Below are 16,699 nucleotides of genomic sequence, written 5' to 3'. Positions count from 1 at the left end.
GACCAAAGCCCCTTTGCTGGGAAGAGGAGGGCAGGTTGGGACACTAGCTTTGCCCTCTTAGCCCAGGAAGGGAGCTGGGGGCTGTAGGAGGCTAGGTTCCAACTACCTAGCTTCACCAGACTTCAGTGGGCAACAGGACGAGAGGGCGGCAGGCCTGGGAGTAAGCCTTTAGGGTGGGTGGCCCTGACAGCCTGAGACGAGACCCCCCTGCCCTGCCTGACTTCAGGATGTGGTGTCAGGTGAGGGGCCCCAGGCCATGCTCACACACAGTATTCACACCATATCACCCAGCTCAGACACAGAGCCATAGATATAGGCACGAACACACACACACACACACCACACTTCCATGAACACACGCATAATCACACACACACACACACGCGCACAACCACTATTCACACAACACATGCATGGTGCATACGTGCACGCACCAAGACGCACACGTCTGCCTTCATTGACATCCGCAAGCACACAGGTGCACATACCAAAACACCCACGTACACACAAACACACTTCCAAAAACACATGGTTCCATACCTACAAAGACAGAGATTCACGCTCACCAAGAAAGAAACAGAAGAAGATCCACAGCCAGGAGCGCCTGGGTGGCTCAGTAGGTTAAGCGTCCGCCTTCAGCTCAGGTCACCATCTCATGGTTTGTGAGTTCGAGCCCTGGATTGGGCTCTCTGCTGTCACTGCAGAGCCTGCTTTGGATCCTCTGTTTCCCCCCTTCCCCACTTGCACTCTCTCTCTCTCAAGAATGAGTAAAACATTTTAAGAAAAGAAAAGAAAGGAACCCCCTTACCCTTGCCCCCTCATTATTCTAACCCCTTACCCACTTTGTGCACAGGACCCCACCCACGCATGGGTCCCTGGAGCCCTGTCCTCCTCTGGCCTTCTGTCCAGACCATCTTCCCTACACAGCCTTCCCCACCCTGCCACCACGTCCAGGCTGTGGAGATGCAGGCAGGATAGACTGGCCAGAAGGCCTAAGGAGAGTCAGCGTCAGGCCAACTGTCCGCCCCGGGCAGTCAGCATCCCCAGTGAGCCGAGCGAAAGCGGTTTGTTCTTACCCTACATGCAGGGCCTCTCCTGCGAAGACACTACCACCAAATACCCCCGGGGGGCCCATTACACCATCGAGGACTCAGCATTCACCATCGTGGGCTTCTGACTCTGCCTCTTCAGGGTGAGGGGCTGGCCACTTTCCGCCCGTGCAGTGGTGACATGCCACGGGCCAGCTTCCCCCCTTTTTTCTGGCAAAGCATAAGCCGAAGGCAGGGGCAGCTACCAACTCTGCTCCCAACGAGATGGGAAATCGCGCTGCTCGACGGCACAGAACCCCTCTCCTTGAGGAACCACATGGTAAGGCTCACCCTTTGTTAACACAGAATAGAGGGAACGCCTGCCTCCGTGCCTTAGGCACAGAGGAAGCACAGCCCCGGTCCCCCCCAACACACAGGGAAGCCCACCGCTCATATGGATAAACCAGGATGCGGTGCTGCCCCTCTTCTGGGGAGCTGGGAAACCTCCCTCTTTCAAACATAGAGGGGACATCCTGCCTCTTTATCTTGGTGAAAAGGAAAGTCGTTCCCCTCCCCCACCCCCATTTTCTGACATTTGGGAGGAAGCCCACACGCTTCTCCTGGTGTAGCAGGAAGTCCCGCCCCTTCCGGATGTGGGACTCCCGCCCAGGTCTGACATAAAATAGGGGGATACCCACCCTCCTTCTTGGTGACACGGGAAGCGATGCCCTTCTGCCTGGCTTGGTGGGAACCCAGCCCCTCCTGTCCCCACGACAGGGAGAAATGCAGATTGTCTGAGACACAGGCTTGGGGAGCTCCCGCTAGTGCTGCACCCCTGCCCCCGGTGGTGACCCCTCCCCACTCCAGTGTGGCCCGCAGACCAGCCTGGGAGAGGCGGTCTGGGTCCAGGGCCTGCAGGTAGGCTTGCCAACCCACACGAAGAGCCCCCACGTGGCCGTTGTCTCCAAGCATCTGGGGACCTTCGTGTTTGGTGGCATAAGATGACCACAAGTCTCTTAAGGCCCCGCTTCCTGGCACGGTCCCTGCCCAACCCAGCTTCCTTCAACTATGAGAGCAGCTACATCGCCGACACCTGCACCAGGCACCCCGAGAATGTCCTCGATGCCAGGCGAGCGGGCGGGCATTGAGGGGAACCCAGGAAGCAGCCCCTGCCACACCCCAGCCCCATCTGAGGTCAGCAGGTGTCAGCCCTCCTCCGCCCCTCCCCCACCGGTCTCCCAGAAAATCCTTCTATGCTGAGCACGCCTCCTCGGGGATGTACTCCAAGGCGTATCTGGCGGCGAGTGTTAGTGGGAGGCGGGCCATCCACCGGGCAAGGCCAGAGAATGCTCCGTTGTCCCCCACCCCCACCAGCGCCAGGCACGGCTTCCACAGAGCTGGTGTATGCCCCTGGACTTGGGAGGGCTAGAACGGGGAGGGCCTATCTCCTCTTAAGGCTCATTCAGCATCCCTGTCCTGCAACAGCAATTTCCAGAACTCTCCGTCTCCCCCTCTCTGCAGCTGGAGAGGGCCCGTGCCAGGCTGGGTTCATGCCCAGGGCTGGACTCTGCCAGGGGCAGGGGGAAGGGAATTCGGGCCCAGTGGAGGTGGAGGTCTAAGGTCTGGGCGGAGAGGTGACAGGAGGAGCTGGGGAGGAGGGAAACCTCCGGAAAGGAGTCAATGACCCAGGGGACAAAGAGAGCACAGACTTGGGTGGTGGCATGAGATCTCGCACAGCGGAGCCAGCCCACAGCACTCAGGGAGCATGGTGGGCAGACACAATGGCACAGACAGAGGCCAGGCCACGGAGCACGTGACAGTCACACGGCTCACACCAGCTACCGGTCACACCGGCAACATTTTCCTCCTGAAAGACGCCCATTCGACTGACAGCCTTCCCCTCCCCCCCTTTTTTTAAAGACCAAGTAACAAAATAACTACCACCTCCCACAGTGATAAAAGATCAGGGGCTCGGGACCGGAATGTATGGACTTTATTCCCAGCCTCAACGGTGTGTGAAATCCTCAACCTCCCAGGGCCTCCATTTCCCCACCTGTGAAATGGGCATATAAACAGCATCTGCCTCCCAGGGTTGTGGTTTCACGAGCTAAAGCACAAATGAGCTGACACACTCAAAGCACTTAGAACAGGATCTGGCTAAACTATCACCATTATCATTAATAATAGGCAGAACAGACTCCACCCCCACCCCGAGGTGGACTGGGAGTCGGGGTGCGTGTCAATGCCTTGAGACTCACAGATGGGGTGGCAGTGTGGCCCCCACACGGTGGACAGATCACACACAATTAGAAGGCAGGCCTTTCCTGGGTTTTGCAGACCTCAGAAAGGGTGGTCCGTCTAGTGAGCGGAATGTTCTGGGTCTCTGGGAATGCCCCCCACCTCACGAGTATTCCCCAAGTGCTGATGCCTGATTTCTCCTGAAATGCCCAGCAGCCGCTTCCCTGTGCTTGCCGCTCATTCCGAGGTAGCAACTTCACCTGGTGTTTAAAAATGGGATTTTGGGGCGCCTGGGTGGCTCAGTCGGTTAAGCCGCCGACTTCGGCTCAGGTCATGATCTCGCGGTCCGTGAGTTCAAGCCCCGCGTCGGGCTCTGTGCTGACAGCTCAGAGCCTGGAGCCTGTTTCAGATTCTGTGTCTCCCTCTCTCTCTGACCCTCCCCCATTCATGCTCTGTCTCTCTCTGTCTCAAAAATAAATAAACGTTAAAAAAAAATTTAAAAAAAATGGGATTTTGCTTTCTGTTTTCCGTTGCAAAATCAGGAGCCCATCCTCTGCTCTTTCGGGGCTCCCCGATGACGCCAACCCGGTTTCGATCGGGGCTGTGACCCCCCGCAAGAGGTGGGGGTACTGTGAGCTTCCCCACAGGGTCTCACCAGACTGCATGGGAAACCCTCTCTTCGGCATCCTACATGTCTCCCAACACGGGCGTGTGGCTCACAGCATAGAGCTAGCTTGCTTACAGTGCTGGTTTCGGGGGCGGAGTGGGGGGGGGGGGGGCAGAGCCAATAGCCTCTTTAGAGGCTGAAATCCATGTCCATACGAACCTGGCAAGATGGAATGTCCTGCCTCACACTATGGCTGCCCAGGGCCGGGCAGGCAGATGGGTGCAAAACTGCAGCCACAGTGGGGAGTCCTTCTGCATACCCACTCCTGGGGCTTGAGACCCTGCGCAGCTGCCCCCAGCTCCGTGGGCAGACCCGCTCCTGAAGACAAAACAAAAAACAAAAAACACAGGCTCTTAACAGCCCGTCATCCAGTTCCTTTTCTTGTCCCTGGCTCTGTTCACTGGCCACATCCGGATCTTGGACTCTCGGCACCACCAGCATAAATCTGGCCTTCGGATTCCCGCAGGGAGAGCCTCCATGGCTTTCTGGGTGGTAGGCGAAAGCATGCTACCAGGGAGGGGCGGCTTGCCTGGGCGCCTGGCACGTTTCACCTCCCAGGGTGGGGCAGCCATGGGATACAAGTGACATCAGCCCAACCCCCTCTGCCTTCATCCCTGCAGGCTTTCTTCGTCTCTGGCCTCTTCACATCTCAGGCATTGCCAGCCAGGTCCCAGCAACCCCAGGGGCTGGAAGACCACCCTGACTCTCCATTCTCTTCCCCCTTGCCCTCCCTCTGCTCTCCTGAGGACCACCAGGGAGGCCCTGATGCACACAGGCATAGAGGACACCATAGAGCCCATAGTCTCTAGAGACCGTCCCTTCCCAGGTACACTTCCCAGCAGGATGCCCGGCTCTCTGGGGCTCAATCCATGACCCAGATCAGCCCTGCCCTGGCGGAGTGACCCAGGGCATCCATTTTTCTGGGGCTGAGCCCCAAGTCAGCCCCTCCCAGCAGGGCCACTTCCATTTTTATATTGTTTATGACTCTTGCTATATGAAAAAATTACAAAATGCCAACACGGAGTTTTCGAGACATGTTAACATGGGTCAGTGGAAATCCATGTCTCAGGGGTCAGTGATGACACACTGGGTCATAACCTCAAAAGTCTAAATCAGGGTTTCTCCACTTCGGCGTTATTGACATTTGGAGTTTGGATAATTCTTTGCATTGTAGAGTGTTGGGTGGCATCCCTGGGCTCCACCCACTGGATGCCAGTAGCACCCCCAGGTCGTGATAAGCAAAAATGTCTCCAGACATTGGGAAGCGTCCCCTGGGGGAGCACAGCACCGCAGCTGAGACCCCCTGGGTTACAGGATCCCACCGACACCGCCCCTAAGAAATTCTGCCTTCATAATCATCTGACCTACTGTGAGCCCTGCACACATTTAAATACAAAACTTGGGGGAGGGGTAGGCAAGAGGAAGTGACCCACAGATGGGGGGGGGGGGGGTGTCACCCTGGTTTAAACCATAAAACAGCTGTCTAACCCATCAGAAACCTATTGTGTCTAATGAGAGCTCGGGGGTCTCCATTTTTTCCCCCAATTAATAACACAAGGTTTCTCAGGCCTATTGCCATTTGGTGCCAGATCATTCTTGAGGCCGTTGGGGGGAGGGGGGGGGGGATTAAACTGTGCCTTGTAGAATGTTTGGCAGCATTCACCACTAGATGGCAGGACCACACACACCCCCTGTCTGGACCTGACATGGCCAAGTGTCCCCCTGTTGAGAACCACGGGTCAAAACCAGAAGCCACGGCAAATGTGAGGTCCCAGCCACGTAGCCAACCTGCCTAACCACCCCCATTCCCCCCCGCCCCAATAGCTGGAGGCCACGGGGGATGCAGAGGAGGTGAGGAGGAGGCTTCCGCCCGTGGCACAGCTAGAGGTCAGCAGAAGGTGGCCCCAAGGGGTCTGGCCTCCACTGGAGGGTCAGCACAGAAAGAATTGTCCAGCCCCTGATAATAATTGTAATACCAACAGCTACAATGTATTGTTTACTCTGTGCAGAGAAAGTCGGGCCTGGCTTGTTAACTGGGCCATCTCATCAGACCCTCCCCATGGCCCTAGAGGGCAGGCATTGACCGCCCCATCTTGCAGATAAGGAAATTCAGCCAAAGACGAGCAAAGTGACCGTGCAAGGTCATTCAGCTAACAAGAAATGCCAAGGTAAGGCAAAGAGAGGTGCCTATTGGGGGGGGGGGGGGGGAGGGCGGCAAGGCAGCCCCAGGGGCTATCTATCCATCCCATGTATAATCTAGCTGTAAACCTTCCTCCTTGAGGTTCAACCCCAGGCAAGGCTGGAGCTGGCCGCACCTGCCAAGGACCCAAAGCCCAACAGAGGTGTCCAGGGGGAGCGCACTGTCCCCCACAACCTCCATCAGCGTCCACAAGCATCCCCAGCCAAACATGGAAGAAAAATCGTGGTGTCACTTACTATGCGGCTCCAGGACAAGTCCTCCAGGAACCGCCCGCCCCCCGCCCCCCAAAACAGACCGCAGCTCCGGAGCCCCCAGCTCGCCCCACTAGGGGTCCTCTCGGTTGTCGCAAGGGTTCTGGCAAAGGAGACCTACACGGAAGGAGGAGGCAGGCTACGGATGAGAAACTGAGGCAGGGCCGCCCGGGGCGGGGGGTGGGGGGGGGGTGGGGGGGTGGAGGATGGGGGAGTGACGGGATCGATCCGCAGCTCATTTACTCGGCGCTCTCCCTTCCCCGCCCCATCCCCGCAAGACCCCGGTCGCCAGGCCCGGCTGGGAGCCGGGTGGAGCGGGTGGGGGAGGAAATGTTTAGGTGGAGCTCGAGGGGCCTCACCCCACGGCCCGCGGCGGGGGCGCACGGGGCCCCGGCGTGCCCCAGTCTGGGCCCCCGGAGGTCTCCCAGCCGCTGGGGAGGGAGATCCCTCCACCCCCTCACCCTCCGTCCCGGGGCGGGACCAGGGGGCGGGGCGGGCCGGTGACCGGCCGTGACGCGGGCCCCGCCCGCTCATATAGAGGCGCCCCGGGGGCGCAGGGACCTTGCTTCGCCGCCGCCGCCGCCGCCGCCGCCGCCGCGTCCACCTCCCGTCCCGCCGCCGCAGCTCCCAGCGCCAGCGCCGCCGCCGCGTCCACCATCAGCACCAGCGCCATGCGGGAAATCGTGCACCTGCAGGCCGGCCAGTGCGGCAACCAGATCGGAGCCAAGGTGCGCGGGGGCTGGGGCCCCGGAGGCGGCCGAGAGGAGCCGAGCAGGTCCACGGGCTCCGCAGAGCTCCCCCACCTGGGGCCTCTCGGAGGGACGGGGTCCCCGGGAGGCCAGCACCCCGGGGACGGTTAGGGGAGGGGGGGGGGGGCGGGGGCAGGGCCAGGCTGGGAACAAAGAGGCCTGTGGGGGTGGGGCCCAGCCTTCCGTCCGCTGGCCACAGCTGGCTGCACAGCTGGCCCACTGTCCTCTCCACGCGCACAAAGGGACCCTGCCCCTCCCCGCACGCTGCAGCCTGGGCGAGCTGACACCGGCAGGCTCGGCCGAGGTGGTGACTCGGCTCCGCCCCCGCCCCCACCTCTCCCTTCTTGCTGCCTCATGCCTGCCCTCCCCACCGTGCCTCTAGGTCCCCCCTTCGCCTTGCTGGGGGACAGGTGGCAGCTAGGAAGGCGGTTGGAGGTCGTGGGCCCGGAGAGGCAGGGACAGGTCTGGCCGCCCGCTTCCCCGCCCTCCGCCCTCCACCCCCGCCATCCCTCTAGTTTTGGGAGGTGATCAGTGATGAGCACGGCATCGACCCCACCGGCACATACCACGGAGACAGTGAACTGCAGCTGGAGAGAATCAACGTGTACTACAACGAGGCCACAGGTAGGGGCCCGGGGGCACCTGCGGAAGTGGGGGTGGGGAGGCTGGGAGGGGGCAGGATGCTGGTTCCTGGCACTCCCGCAACCCCCAGCCGCCCTCCATCTGCTTCCCTGCAGGAGGAAATTATGTTCCCAGAGCCGTGCTGGTGGACCTGGAGCCGGGCACCATGGACTCTGTCCGCTCTGGCCCCTTCGGCCAGATCTTCCGGCCCGACAACTTTGTTTTCGGTGAGTTCCAGGCACAGGAAGCCCCCTTGCTCCTTTGACTTCCAAATGCTTGGTGAAAAATCCCCCCACGTAGCTCGGGAGACTCTGGTGGCCACGGGGTCCCACGGCCCCGCGGGGGAGGCGAACAGGGCAGTCAGGGTTGTGACGGAGGACACACAGGCCACCGTGAGAGCCCAGGACGGGCATCTGATAGGGAGGAGGGTGGAGAGAAGGCTTCCTGGAGGAGGTGGCATTTTAATTTAACAGCATGGACTGGAGCCAGACTGCCTGGGTGAAAATGCCAGTTCTGCCATTTCACGCATTCGACAAATAACTTATTGAGCACCTACGGCATACCGGGCCCTGCCGTTACCCCAGAAGAACAAAGCAGACGAGATTCTCTACCCTATCGGAGCCGACCTCCCAGGGAAGGGATGTGCAACAGAGAAGCTAAATAAGTACAACTCAGCCACTGATTGAAAGTCAGCTGGGTGACTGTAGACAGGCTCCTTCAGCTCTCTGTGCCTCAGTCTCCACATCTTTAAAGCAGAGATTATAAAAAAGACCTACTCATCATCACGATCGTGAGGCTTAAAGCCGTGAATATGCAGAGAGCACTCCGAACCGTATCTAACACAGAGGAAAAAGCACATAAGCATTTGTACTTTTCATTACCACGATCACTGTTAATACCTGCAGCCTAAAATATGAGTAGGACCCAGACCGACCAGGAGGCATTGAAGGGAGGAAAGATGTGCAAGACCGAGGGAACAGCACATGTGAAGAGAGCAGACACATTTGTGGCGCTCAGGTTCCCGGGGCACACACGCTCCGTGAACATCCTTCAGTGACACCGTTCTAGTGCCTCCCAGGTCAGGCTGGCTGCACACACCCGCCCACCTGGCCTCAGTCCCCGGGGCTCCACCCTCTCCCCCAGCACCCCGGGGAACCTCTCTTCCTCAGAGCAGGGTGGTTTATAGAGTCTGAAGTCCACGCCTTGACGGGACAGGCTGTGTGACCTTTGACAAGCGACTTCCCCTCTCTGGTCTGTGTGATGATTCAGCAAGATAACGATGCTCCCGTGTGGGTATGGCATACAATACGTCCTGGGGATATGGCTGTGGAAGGACTAAATAATGTTGACCAAAGGGTGTGAGGGAGTCTAGGATAACTATGGGTGGCTCCATCGGGACCAATAGATTTGAAGGCTTCTGGGAGCCTGGGTGAGGAGGCAGTGGTAAAAGTGTGGAGTCAGGAGACAGACTGCCTGGCAATCCCGTTTCTCTCTGAGGAGGTGACATGGCACAAAGACCTGAAAGAAAAGTCAGCTATGTGAGTACCGGGGGGGTAAGGGCATCCCAGGCAGAATGAGCAGCAGGCGCAAAGGTCCTGGGGCAGCACCAGGCCTGGTGTGCTGGAGGAACTGCGAGGAGCCCGATTTGGTTAGAGCAGAATGGACGAGGGAGAGAGAGGGAGGAGGCGAGTGCAGGCACGAGACAGGGTAGGGGCAGGTTGTTCAGGGCTCTGTGGGCTGCAGGGAAGACCTGGGCTTGTACCCCAAGTACAAGTGGGAGCCCTGGAGGGTTGTGGGTAGGAGAGGGTGGGACATGATTCAGGTGCTCACAGACGCCCTCTGGCTGCTGGCAGGAGAACAGACTGTTCTGTAGAGGGTGGGAACCAGTCCAGAACAGGGTTGATGAGGTCAGACCAGGGTGGAGTCAAAGGCGGGAATGAGAAGAAATGTTAACCTTTTCACAAAAATACCGGCCCATCCACTAATACTAATCCTTGCCCTCCTGGAGGTCACATTTCCCGGTGAGATTACAGACAATGAACACGAGTAACAAGAACACATAAGTTTGTCAGTGCTTCGGGGGGGGGGGGGGGGGGGGAAGGCAAGGAAGAGGAATAAGAAATGGGAGGAAAGCCTCAGTGAGAGTGACAAAGCCCTGAAGGAGGTGAGAGAGCCATGTGGGTACCTGCGGGAAGACCATTTCGGGCAGAGGGAATGCATGTGCAAAGGCCCCAGGGCAGGACTGGGCCTGGTGTGTTGGAGGAACAGCAAGGAGGACCCTCTGGTTGGAGAAGAGTGAGCCAGAAAAGAGGAGAGAGGGGAGGTGAGGGAGAGGGGCTCGCAGGTCCTGCAGGGCCCTGTGGGCCGAGTGGGGGCGGAGAGGCTTGGGCTTTTATTCAAAGACCTAGCTGGTTTTTGAGCTTAAAGCAGGAGGCTTCTGGGCCAAAGCGGGACATGAATGGCTTCCGGCTTTCCCAGGATCCCCTCTGGCTGCTGGATGAGAAGCCAGCAAGGATGGAGGCAGACCGCAAGAACGGCCCACAGTAACGCTAACACAATAATAATTTCATTGCTGTTATTCGACTCCTAGGATGGCCGGGGTGAGGGGGAGCTCTCCCCGTAACCCCCCCTGCGCGCTCTCCACCCCCACCCTCACCCCCACCCCGTCCCGTCCCGTCCGCTTCCCTCCGCAGGCCAGTCGGGAGCCGGCAACAACTGGGCCAAGGGCCATTACACGGAGGGCGCCGAGCTGGTGGACGCCGTCCTGGACGTGGTGCGCAAGGAGGCCGAGAGTTGTGACTGCCTGCAGGGCTTCCAGCTGACCCACTCGCTGGGCGGGGGCACGGGGTCCGGGATGGGCACCCTCCTCATCAGCAAGATCCGCGAGGAGTTCCCCGACCGGATCATGAACACCTTCAGCGTGGTGCCGTCGCCCAAGGTGTCGGACACGGTGGTGGAGCCCTACAACGCCACGCTGTCGGTGCACCAGCTGGTGGAGAACACGGACGAGACGTACTGCATCGACAACGAGGCCCTGTACGACATCTGCTTCCGCACCCTGAAGCTGACCACGCCCACCTACGGCGACCTCAACCACCTGGTGTCGGCCACCATGAGCGGCGTCACCACCTGCCTGCGCTTCCCGGGCCAGCTGAACGCCGACCTGCGCAAGCTGGCCGTGAACATGGTGCCCTTCCCGCGCCTGCACTTCTTCATGCCGGGCTTCGCGCCGCTCACCAGCCGCGGCAGCCAGCAGTACCGCGCGCTCACGGTGCCCGAGCTCACGCAGCAGATGTTCGACGCCAAGAACATGATGGCCGCGTGCGACCCGCGCCACGGCCGCTACCTGACGGTGGCCGCCGTGTTCCGCGGCCGCATGTCCATGAAGGAGGTGGACGAGCAGATGCTGAGCGTGCAGAGCAAGAACAGCAGCTACTTCGTCGAGTGGATCCCCAACAACGTCAAGACCGCCGTGTGCGACATCCCGCCGCGCGGCCTCAAGATGGCCGCCACCTTCATCGGCAACAGCACGGCCATCCAGGAGCTGTTCAAGCGCATCTCGGAGCAGTTCACGGCCATGTTCCGGCGCAAGGCCTTCCTGCACTGGTACACGGGCGAGGGCATGGACGAGATGGAGTTCACCGAGGCCGAGAGCAACATGAACGACCTGGTGTCCGAGTACCAGCAGTACCAGGACGCCACGGCCGAGGAGGGCGAGTTCGAGGAGGAGGCGGAGGAGGAGGTGGCCTAGGCCCCGCCCCCGCCCGCCGGCCTCGCCCCGCCTCTGGGCCCGCCCCTCCGAGCCTCGCGCTTCCCGCTTGACCTTTGACCCGCGGGCGCCGGCCGACCCCCGTCCGCCCCCCCCCCCCGCCCCAGCTCTTCTAACGTGGACGCACGCACCCCCTCGTGAGCCCCACCGTTAACTCCGGGAGCCTCCCCTCGCGCGGACCTCTCCCTCACCTTTGACCTCCCCCACGGACCCCACCGTGCTCCCAGTTTACTCTCCACCCCTCTGGCCTTGCCCCGCCTCCCCGAGGACTGCCTCGTCTCCCTCTGGCTCCCGCCCCTCCCCTCTCTCCCCGCCCCTCCCTCCCCTCGGCTCTAGCCAACCTTGGTTTGCCAGGGTGGTGGGGGGCTGGCTGCCGCCGCCCGAGGAAGAAGCCCTGGAGCATGCGAGCAAAAGGCGTTGCGCCCTCAAGCCTCCCCGGCCTCCTCCCCTCTGCTTCACCCGCAATAAATAAACTGGTGGCCTGCCAGGTGTCTGCCCGGTGCGTTGTATCATCTCCCTGCGGGAGGGTCAGCAAGGGAGCTTTATGGGGTGGACCTGGGTGCTGAAGGGACATGTGATCTGGGGGTGCTGGGGAGGGCGGCAGAGATTTCAGAGAGGGACAGAGCAGGCCGTATCGCTAACTAACTGTGTGGTGTTGAGTAAGCCGCTTGTGGTCTCAGCCTCCATTTGTTCAGATGGGGTGGGTAGACGGAGGGCGTCAGTACCCTTCCATAGTCAGCTGGGGCATCCTCACAGCATGGTGGCAGGTCCCCCGTGAGCAGACATCCCAGGAGAGCAGGGCAGACTACGTTGCCTTTTTCTGACCCAGCTGCAGAAGTCACATAGCGCGCTCTGGACTCCTGATCGATGGGGTCACAAAGGCCCACCCAGGTTCAGGGGGGTAGGATGTAGACTCCACCCCCTTGAGGGTAGAGAAGAAAGATTCCAGAAGGGCATGTGGGATGGGAGACATCTCTGTGACCATCTTTGGAAACTGATTTGCTGCACACAGTCGTCCCCAACGTCCCATGGCCATCAAGCAGTGAGGTTGGGGTTCTAGACACATTAAGTCTAGAACTCTGATTCCCCTTTGTCAGCCAGAGCTCAGGACAAGGACCATCATAGGCGTATTAAGCAGAAAGGGATTTAATACAAGGATTTGGGGGCTTCCGGCACTGTTAGAGGGACTAAGAGAGCGGACCACAGGCCAGTATTTCTTAAACGTCAGTGTGCCGAAGAAACCGGCAAGGGGTGCCAGACTGGCTCAGTCGGTAGAGCATACCGCCCTTGGCCTCAGGCTTGTCAGTTCAAGCCCGAAGCTGGGTGTAAAGCTTACATTAAAAAAAATAATGGGGGGGCGCCCGGGTGGCTCAGTTAGGCGTCCAAATCTTGATTTCAGCTCCTGTCATAATCTCGCGGTTCATGAGTTCAAGCCCCACTTCGGGCTCTGGGCTGACTGTATGGAGACTTCTTGGGATATTCTCTCTCTCCCTCTCTCTCTGCCCCTTCCCTGCTTTCACACTCTCTCTCTCAAAATAAATTTAAAAAAAAAATGAAAAGTAAAAGAAAAAGAAAGGAAGGAAGAAGGAAGAAAGAAAAAGAAAGAAAGAAAGAAAGAAAGAAAGAAAGAAAGAAAGAAAGGGAGAAAGAAAGAAAGAAAGAATCAATGAATCACCAGGAAAACTTGGCCAGAGCACAGCTTCCTGGGTCCCACCCTAGACTTCCTGGTTTAATAGGTTTTGGGGAGTAGGGCCCAAGACTTTACATTTTTTAAGATTTTATTTTTAAATAACCTCTACACCCAACATGGGGCTCAAACCCACAACCAAGAGTTGCACGCTCCACCAACTAAGCCAGCCAGGTGCCTCAGCCCTTGCATTTTTAAAAAACATTTTTAAAGTTTAGTTTACTTATTTCAAGGAGAGAGAGAGAGAGATCATGGGAGGGGCAGAGAGAGTGGGAAAGAGAGAGAGAGAGAGAGAGAGAGAATCCCAAGCAGGCTCCGCACGGTCAGCTCAGAGCCCGCGGTGGGGTTTGAACTCATGAACCACGAGATCATGACCAGAACTGAAATCAAGAGTGTCTAACCGACTGAGCCACTCAGGCGCCCCCAGACCTTGCATTTCTAACAAGCTCCCAGGTGATGCTGGGTGAGGCTACTGCCTCTGAGGCCACGTTCTGAGTAGCCCTGGAACAAGTCAGAACACCACAGAGCTGAGCCACCGGGGAACTGCTTCCTCTGCTCGGTGGGAAAGGCACCGCCACCAGAATTAGAGAATCCAAGCACACCTCCCAACGCCGCACAACGCTGGAAATAGGTACAAACGCACAGAGTTCTGCTTTCACTTCTGCCTTGCAAATCTCTCGTGAGCATTTCTGGTTAGCAGAACCTCATGTGCTTCCAGAACCAGAGCGGCAAAGAAGTCTAGGAAATGCTTTGGTTTGTTGTGGGGTTTTGTGTTTTTGTGTCTTTTTGTTTGTTAATTTTCTGGCTTCTGCAATACCGAGGGAGGCAAACCAGGAGGAAGAGAAAGAAGGAGGAGAGTTGCTGAGAGCCAATCAGCTACGTCCACCCCACTCTGTGCTAGGCCACCTGGCCCGGACTGGGGTTCCAGACCCCTGCCTAACCGGGTCCCACTGCAGCCTCGAGGAAGAAGTGTAGGGAACACAGCCTGGATGCCAGTCCCCAGCAACCCGCATTTCAGCAAGCAGAGCCCAGAGCTGGGTGGTAGAGCAGAAAGAAAATGGACGGACCAGGCAGTGAACGTGGCTCTCTTTACCCTCTCAAACCTAATGTGGCCACAAAAGAACTCCCTGTTCTGCTCCCAAAGTATCCCCTTCTCTGACAAATGGCACCATGCAGTTGCTCAGACCCCAAATCTGAATCAGCCTTGATTCCCCGTTTCCTGCGCCCAACAGGCTCTTCCTATCTCTTGCTGAGTCTGGTTGCCTCCGTCTCCAAAAGACACCCCAAATTTGACCCCTCCTCTCCACTTGGCTGGACCCTGGTCTCAGCCTCCATTATTGTGCATCCAGACAACCCCCCTCCCAATCGCTTCCCTGGACCCCATGCTGCCACCCCTGTCCCCTTAAAGTGTGTTCTTCATCCACAGCAGCCAGAGAGGAGCCTTTATATGCAAATAGCATGTGCGAAGCCTGTCCCTCCCTTGTTGAAAACCTTGCCACGACTCTCCTCACACTCAGACTGAAACTCAAACTCTCACGTTGCTCTCCACCGCCCCCCTGCTGACTACCTCTCCATCATCCTCCCCCTCACTCAACTAAGTTGAAACTGCAGTGACCTTCTTTTTGTGGTCAATCAAATCAAGCTCGATTCAACCTCAGGGCCTTTGCACATGCTATTCTGCTACTTTGGTCTGCAGGCTTCAGTTCAAATGTCACTTCTCAGAGCGGCCTTCCCTGGCGAATCTAAAATTAACACCCAGTCACTCTCCATCAACTATCTTGTTTCATTTACTCCTCATGCCTATTGCTAACTCCAATGATCCCATCTATTTATACACTTGTTTCTTTTGTCTGTCCTCTTCCTTGCCTACTGGAATGTGAACTTCATGAAGACCAAGGTGTCTACCTTGGTCACCACATGCCCAGAAGAGCCTGATACAACACAGACCCTCAGTAATTCTTTGTTGAATGAATGAGCAACTCCACTGTACATGTCCTGATTTCTCCATTTTAATAAATCTTTTTAACGTTTATTTATTTTTGAGAGAGACAGAGCATGAGCAGGGGAGGGGCAGAGAGAGAGGGAGACACAGAATTCAAAGCCGGCTGCAGGCTCTGAGCTGTCAGCACAGATCCAGACACAGGGCTCAAACCCACAAACCGTGAGATCATGACCTGAGCCGAAGTTGGACACTTGACTGACTGAGTCACCCAGGCGTCCCGTGATTTCCTCATTTTAGAGTGGGAAAATGAAGGCCCAAAGAATAGAGAAGGTGCCTTCTCAGACTGTCCCCAGTGAGGCCCCTCTCGCCTATTCATGCCCCCGTGTGATCCTCTCCACTGAGGGTGGGCTGGACCTGGTGATGGCTTCTTGACCTATCGTCTTTGATATGTCAAAGATGATGGAATGTCACTTCTAAGACTAAGTTACAGAAGACTGACTTCTGCCTTGATATGTTCTGTGGTCTTCTCAGCCTGCTTGCTGTGGTGAAGGAAGCAGCATGTTGGGAAGGTCCGTGTGGCAAAGAACCGAGGGCAGCCTCCAGCCAGCAGCCAGCGAGGACCTGAGACCCTCAGTCCCACAATCCACAGTGAACTGAATCCTGCCAACAGCCACCAAGTGAGCTTCCACACAGACCATTTGCCGCCTGGTCCTTCGGATGAGACCACAGCCCAGGGGGCACGTTGTTACAGCTGAGAGATCCTGTAGTAGAGGACCCAGCTGAGCTGTGCCCAGAGTCTGGGCCCCCACAGAAACTGCCAGATGACAAACGTGTTCTTTTATGCTGTTCGCTTTAGGGTGACTTGTTGCACGGCAATAATTAATACAGAGAGGTCAACACTCAGCTGAACTTCCTCCCAGACTCCAGGCCTTAGATCATTAGGGCTTCTATAACAGAATGCCATAAACTGGGTGGCTTATAAACAATACACATTTGCTTCTTGCAATTTTCAGGACTGGAAGTCCAACATCAAGGCACCGGCAGACTTCGTGTCCAGTTAAGGACCCACTCCCTGGCTCACAGAGACCACGGTCTCTTCACCGTGTCCTCCCGTGGCAGAAGGGGGGAGGGGGCTTTCTGGGGTCTCATAAGGTCGTCGATCCCACTCATGAGGGCTCTGGCCCCATGGCTCAATCGTCTCCCATTGGTCCCACCTCCTAATACCATCACCCTGGTGGCGGGGGTAGGATTTAATATGTAAATTTTGGGTGGACACAAACATTCAGTCTCTAGCAATGTCTAAGACTGTGCAAGAGAGAGACGGATGCCAAGTAATCTGCACCATCCATCTGCAGTCCTGGTTGTGGTCCAGCCTCCCTGGAGAGAAAGGGGGGCATGAAGCTCTCTGTTCAGTCTCATCTCCACTTGTGTCTTGGCTGGAGACCTTAGAGGTGTGTGTGTGTGTGTGTGTGTGTGTGTGTGTGTGGCCTGCCTCTACCTGTGTTCTGAGTGCTGTCTCTCCACCTCCCTGGCTCCCCTACGTTCAC

General features: G+C 57.6%; 1 protein-coding gene and 1 long non-coding RNA gene across 2 annotated transcripts; both read left to right on the top strand.

The window, feature by feature from the left end:
• On the top strand, positions 1 to 6,547 carry LOC128775533 (uncharacterized). The gene is made up of 3 exons (XR_008420270.1): positions 1 to 1,368; positions 5,943 to 6,101; positions 6,215 to 6,547. It is a non-coding gene; the product is annotated as an uncharacterized LOC128775533 (long non-coding RNA).
• Positions 6,548 to 6,937: 390 nt separating this feature from the next.
• Positions 6,938 to 11,545, top strand: TUBB4A (tubulin beta 4A class IVa). Its single transcript, XM_053897242.1, has 4 exons — positions 6,938 to 7,112; positions 7,649 to 7,757; positions 7,871 to 7,981; positions 10,448 to 11,545. Exons 1-4 carry the CDS (start codon positions 7,056 to 7,058, stop codon positions 11,503 to 11,505), a joined length of 1,335 nt encoding a protein of 444 aa, XP_053753217.1. The 5' UTR covers positions 6,938 to 7,055; the 3' UTR covers positions 11,506 to 11,545.
• Positions 11,546 to 16,699: the final 5,154 nt, after the last annotated feature.

Source organism: Panthera pardus, unplaced genomic scaffold (genome assembly GCF_024362965.1).
Source record: "Panthera pardus isolate Hobbes unplaced genomic scaffold, ASM2436296v1 HiC_scaffold_8, whole genome shotgun sequence".
Classification (NCBI taxonomy): domain Eukaryota; kingdom Metazoa; phylum Chordata; class Mammalia; order Carnivora; family Felidae; genus Panthera; species Panthera pardus.
The sequence above is the reverse complement of the archived record's forward strand: the minus strand, read 5'-3'. Positions and strand labels throughout refer to the sequence as shown.

Bases quoted from the DNA above. Each gene is read 5' to 3' on its own strand.
- TUBB4A (XM_053897242.1), top strand. From the start codon at position 7,056: ATGCGGGAAATCGTGCACCTGCAGGCCGGCCAGTGCGGCAACCAGATC. The intron at 7,113-7,648 runs GTGCGCGGGGGC...CCATCCCTCTAG, and splicing joins GCAACCAGATCGGAGCCAAG to TTTTGGGAGGTGATCAGTGA. The intron at 7,982-10,447 runs GTGAGTTCCAGG...TTCCCTCCGCAG, and splicing joins GCCCGACAACTTTGTTTTCG to GCCAGTCGGGAGCCGGCAAC.